Below are 6,308 nucleotides of genomic sequence, written 5' to 3'. Positions count from 1 at the left end.
CTCTGATCTCTGTTGTAAGCAATGAGATAAGAGACAAATCTCTTCAAGTTGTCCGACAGAGGTCTCCACAGTCTCTCCTGCTCTTATCCAACCGGTGGCATGGTCGCTCTCAGGCTTCTCTCTGCTGATAATATACATGTTATTTTCTATCAGGAAAATTTTTATCACTAAAACGTTATATTTCGGATTAAATATCTGATAATTTCGGTAAATATTGAATATTAAAAATTTTGGAAAAAAATTCTCTGCCGGGAGGAGGTTGGCTGCGCGCGCCGATGATATCATCGCGCCAATATGGCCGGACAGTGTCGGCTGTCCGCAACGCGACAGTGAAAGCGGGTCGTCCGGGAGGCGCTCTGGACTGGAGATAGGTCCGGGAAGAATATGTCGGACTATCTAAGGTCCGCATTCGGGTATCTGAACGGCGGTAGTGGCGGCGGCAACGAGTACGTCGGCCAGACGCTGGACATCAACAATGTGAGGCTGCGGGTGACGCGACTGATCGCCGAGGGTGAGTCTATCTGTCTCCGACTGTGTGTCAAATCTCGGCACCTCCTACCGGTGCGATAAGGTGTCGAGCGCGGAATTGCTCGTTTTCCGCATAAAACTGATAACATTGCCGAGAGAAGAAAACGATAATACGTCTCGCGTCCCTGATCTCGCGTGACATCTGTCATGTGTCAAACGTGTGTTTTGACACGCGACTCGAGCAAATGCTCGAAATTCTATATAGTACTCATTTGATAAAATTATCTTTCTTCTCTTTCGTCATACATATCTTCCTTCTATTAAATTTGATACTGTTAGTATTTACTGTCAATATTAATGTACATTGTCGAATTATCAACGCTAATGTGAATTTATTACTCCAAATGAGAAAATTAGACTATTGGAAGGAGATTTATATCTGTATATAAAGGATCCTCTCGAGTTTTGTCAGGTATTTATCTTTCAGTTTAACACCTAATAGACAATTATAACATAATAATTTATAAAAATATTTGGCTGGATTTATTTTCTAGATTAAATGGCCGTTATTTAATCATACATTGTTGCATAATATATGTATGTATAGCATACATCTATGAGCTATGATAGTAACAAGAGAAATATATAGTTGTTATAATCAAATTATGTATCGTTATTAACATTTAGATAATTTGTGGCAAACATCGTATCAACAGGTGGATGGGCTCTGGTGTTTGCGGTAGAAGACATTGCCACAGGAAAAGAATATGCGCTCAAGGTAAAAGAATATGTATTTAAGGTACTTTGTGCATAGATCGTTTTTTTTCACCTGAAATATACTGTAATAAAATTGTCCTCATTTAGAAACTTATCGCTGTCGACGAGGATACAAACAAAACCATTATACAGGAGATAGAAACACTTAAGAAACTGTCTGGTCATCCGAATATTATTCAGTTCTTTTATGCTCAACGGCTGGAACGGGAGGATCGTAAGGGATACGAGTACTTGGTCGTCACTGAATTATGTCCTGGTGGTACCATAGCGGATATACTTAGAAATGTATCTGCGAATACGCTGACTCTAGCCCAGGTATGCAAGGTAGCCTATCAAGCGACACAAGCGGTGCATTACATGCACAGCCAGCAACCGGAACCCTTCGTGCATCGTGACATTAAGCTGGAGAACTTTCTAATCGGAAAAGACGGCCTCGTGAAACTCTGCGACTTTGGTAGCGCGTCGACTCAACAAATATTGCCGAACCCATCATGGAATGCTCAAAAACGCGCTACATTGGAGGATCAAATGGCCAAGTATACAACCCCCATGTACCGCGCCCCGGAGATGATGGACACATGGAACAATGAACCTATAGGGCCACCAGTGGATTGTTGGGCTTTAGGATGTATATTATATTCTTTGATTACATTGAGACATCCGTTCCCTGAAGGTAAGATGCGATACAAGTGCAATCTATTAATGATAACAATGTATGGTCTTATACATAAAAGTATAAGACAAGTCACTACATAAAAACGGAATAAAGTAATATTTAAGTATCTTCCCTGGGGGATTTAAAATATGTATAAATATATATTTAAATTTTTAAATTTTAATTTTAAATTTAAAAATTTAAAATTAAAAAAACATTTTAAAAAGAGGGTTGTGCCAAGCGGACTATAAATAACGAGTTTTTTAACATAAAAGTGATTATAACTCAGAAACGTCTTACTTCTGGACCTACGTTTATAGCTTTTATAGCGTATAGCTTTTTTCCTTCTTTTTGGGTTCCGAATCACTTCCCGAAGTATTACGGGCGATTTTCCGGACACCCTATATATATACTAATGTATTTATATATAATTTATATACTTAATATATATACTTTATATATACTTTATATTATATTTTTTATATAATTTATAATATATTTATAATATAATTTATAAATGTGTTTAAAAAAAAAATAGAAACTATTATTAAAACGGCTATTATTTAACAGTATTCGTTCATTTATGCAAATTTGAATATTATTTATCAAATTTCAATATTATTATAACAATAGATTCTCTTTCTTTTTATAATACTTTCCTTATCCTGCAGGTAACAAATTAGCAATCGTGAATGGCAAGTATCCACCATTACCACCTAATCCACGGTACGCGTGTCTGAATGACCTGGTGAAAGGATGTCTGCAAGTTTCGCCCATTCAAAGATCGACGACAGCGCAACTCCTGGAACGTCTGGCAGCGATTGCCGAGTCGAACAACTTTGATCCTAGAGAACCGCCACGAATCGAAGTCGCCGCGGTCAGGCCGTCGCCACCTCCGCGTCCGACGCCGCCGCCGCCACCGTCGTCGTCGTCATCGTCATCATCGTCATCGAATATGCCACCTCCTTGTCCCTCTCAACCGGCAACGATGCCGCCACCGAGACCGGCACCTATGCAGGTGTCCAAAATTCCGGCGACTCAAGCTACAACGGGCCTATTCAATTCACTGAGAGGCGGCGCCGGTAGCATCCTACGCAACCTGAAGGACACCTCCAGCAAGGTGATGCACACTGTTCAGCAAAGCATGGCCAGAACGGAGCTGGATGCGAGTTACGTGACGTCGCGCATACTCGTTATGCCGTATCCAGCCGATGGAATCGAATCCGCCTATCGCGCCAATCACGTGGAGGATGTGAGGGCCTTTCTCCAAGCTAGACATCCACCGCCCGCCAAGATTCAGCTGTACAATCTGTCCCGCGGTCGACCGAACGTCGCGAGACTTCCCGGCAGGCACATCGATTGCTCGTTTGCCTACGCTACACCAGAATCGAACGCGCCTATGCTGTTCGCTCTGTACCAGATCTGTCAGGATATCTATCAGTATTTGAACGCCGATTTCAATCACATGGTGGTGCTGTATTGTACCGTGAGTACAATCGCGATTACTGAAGCGCGTAATCTTTAAAGCGCAAAACAGTTGACAATTGATCTTTCTTTAGGATGGGTACCGAGCGAGCGCCACGGTAGCGTGCACTCTTCTGATTCACTGCAGAGCTCTGACTACAGCCGAGGAAGCTATCGCCTTATTCACGACGCGACGTTGCCAGCCGCCGCATCTACAGCCTTCAGAATTGCGCAGTATTAATTATATGAGTTTATTGAGCAGTGGCCGGTTACCACACACCAAGCCTTTGGTTTTCCGTTCCGTTGTCATACAACCAGTACCGTTATTCACTAGGGCGAAAGACGGATGCCGGCCTTACATAGAGATTTATAGCAATGGCGCGTTGGTTTTTACAACCAAGAAGGCCATCTACGAGGAGATGAAGCTATTTGGCATGATGGAGGGCAAAGTCTGCTTGATCTTAGGGGACGCGGCTGTGCGCGGTGACGTCACTATAATAATACATCACGCCAGGCAACAGCTGGGTCGCGTGATCGGTATTAAAATCGCCTCGCTGCATTTTCATACCGGTTATGTACCCATCACTGAGAGCGCCTTGACATTTGAGAAGCGCGACTTGGACGATGCACCTGAGATCGGTGGCAAATTCCGCATTGTGCTAAACGTCATGATAGGTGAGGAGAATTCAAAGCTATCGAGAGTGCCGGCGCCATGGGAGACGGAAACATGCATCAACCTTGTCCCAGATCCGCTGTTTGGTTCGACGCTAGAGATGGAGGAGACTTTGGAGAATTTTAGGACCGCTTCTCACCCGGAAGAGGTAGAATATTTTGTCTGTTTTGAACAGACGTATAATAATTATTATATTTACAACTCTCTTAATATCAAATACGAAAAAATCGATGATAATTGTTTACTCTGGTATTATTGCAGATTCACAAGGTACCATCGAACGAAACTGATAATAACATGAAACAACACGAAGCGATACCTCAACAACCGGAAGACCTGAAAGAGGAAGAAGAAGCGAACACGAACGAAGAAACTAACTTTCAGGAAGCTGATTTGCTGAATCTTGGCATGCCGGACAATACTAATAGTACCTCAAATACTCCCACCAGCACGGCGCCAAATCCAGGTTTAGATATTTTCTCTAGCTCTAGTCAGAATGAAAATGATCTCTTGGGCGGTTTCGGTATGTCGGCGCCACATACTGAAACTGCCAACTCTCCCCTGATTAACAATAGCGCCTCGGCTGATTTATTGTTTGGACACGATGGCTCGGCGACGAGAAATAATAGCACTGCTAACAATAATCTGAACATGAATGACCTATTATTCGGACAGAGTCAGACAATATCGAGTAATGTCAAACAAGTCAATGAAATGCTGTTTGATCCGCTGGGTGGAAATTCCGCGAACAATCTTCTTGGCGGTTTCGCGGCCACCACTAAAAGTCCGAATGCCGAAGACAACTTGCCACGAAATGCTAGCATGCCGAACTTTGCCGCTCAAGCCAATAAAGATCCGTTCGCCAATCTGGCTAGTTCGTTGGGAGCAGGTCTCACAGGCAGTTTGAATGGTACGCCGAGGAACTCTAGTACCCCGCAGTCAGCGAGTCCGGCGCCCGCAAGCACGCCGATTCATTCTAGCCCGAATACGATGCACAGATCCAACGATAATGCAAATAGCGGTACCACGGATGCGCTTGGTGCTAAAGCAAAGGAGAAGACGAGTGGCGACGCGTTCGAGGATCTCCTTGGCAGTCAGGGATACAAGTTTTCGCGTAAAGCTGAGAAGGACAGCCCGAAAACAATAAATCAGATGCGAAAGGTAGAAGCTGCTAAAACAATGGATCCTGATAGGTTGAAGATAGCCGAGTGGACGGAAGGCAAGAAAGGAAATTTACGAGCTTTGCTCTGCACCCTGCACACTATTCTGTGGCCGGAAGCTGATAGATGGCAGCGTTGCGAAATGCATCAATTGGTCACAAGCGCGGATGTCAAGAAAAAATATAGAAAAGCCTGTTTAGTTGTGCATCCAGACAAGGTATTTGAGTTATGTTGAATATCTCATGGTTTCTTTTCTTCATTGCACAAATGTCATTGTCTTTCCTTAAATTACAAAAATATCAATATCTTTAATATATATATATATATATATATATATATATATATATATATATATATAAAGAAAGATGAGTAAAAAAATAATTCTTGTTGTTTCAGTGATATAATTATCTTGTATAATTGTCAGTTTTATAAAAAAATAATACATGAATATGCTTCTAGACATATTGTAAACATTAATTTTACTATTTAAACAAACTTAAGAAATATAGTTTTTAATTTAAGAGAAAAGAAATTTATTGCGAATCAATGTCTCTTCTGTTATAGCAAACCGGTACTGCGAATGAGAATATAGCGAAGTTGATTTTTATGGAGCTGAACAACGCGTGGAGCACATTCGACAATGACCCGTCGCAGCAAAATCTATTTAGCTAATTTTAATGACCTTATCGAGAGAACCTGTTTCTGTAATTAATTTAGTTCCTAGCGGAAGGGGAGCTAAGAGTAAGCGAGGATTTTATCCGTGAGATAACCGCGTAATTGCATTCCGACTACGTTATTTTAGCTGTATAGAGAGAAAGAAAGAGAGAGAGAGAGAGAGAGAAAGAAAGAAAGAAAGAGAGAGAGAGAGAGAGAGAAATAGAAAGAAAGAGGCGATGAGAGCGGGATCAGCGAAGCAATGCTTCGAGATGTCTCCTTATTGTTTCCACGCCTTGTAAACCTAGTTAAAAATTTCAATTATGGCGTATAACTATATGTATATAATGCAAATGTACATTAAAAAGAAGATCCCAAATATACGAAGCTATTTTCCGGCCGAAAGAAAGCTTTGTACACTATTATCTATCGTAAATATAAAAATTTCCAGTAGAAA

At 41.6% G+C, this 6,308-nt stretch overlaps 1 protein-coding gene across 1 annotated transcript; it reads left to right on the top strand.

Moving 5' to 3' along the window:
* The first annotated feature begins 117 nt into the window (after nt 1–117).
* On the top strand, nt 118–6,260 carry Aux (cyclin-G-associated kinase). Its single transcript, XM_083105085.1, has 7 exons — nt 118–511; nt 1,185–1,246; nt 1,333–1,918; nt 2,572–3,386; nt 3,460–4,185; nt 4,299–5,414; nt 5,762–6,260. The coding sequence occupies exons 1-7, from the start codon at nt 385–387 to the stop codon at nt 5,867–5,869; spliced, it is 3,540 nt and encodes a 1,179-aa protein (XP_082961211.1). The 5' UTR covers nt 118–384; the 3' UTR covers nt 5,870–6,260.
* The last annotated feature ends 48 nt before the right edge of the window (nt 6,261–6,308 follow it).

This window comes from Camponotus vicinus, unplaced genomic scaffold, assembly GCF_025532165.1.
Source record: "Camponotus vicinus isolate PSW18456_S1 unplaced genomic scaffold, iyCamVici1.0 SCAF_7, whole genome shotgun sequence".
NCBI lineage: Eukaryota > Metazoa > Arthropoda > Insecta > Hymenoptera > Formicidae > Camponotus > Camponotus vicinus.
The sequence above is the reverse complement of the archived record's forward strand: the minus strand, read 5'-3'. Positions and strand labels throughout refer to the sequence as shown.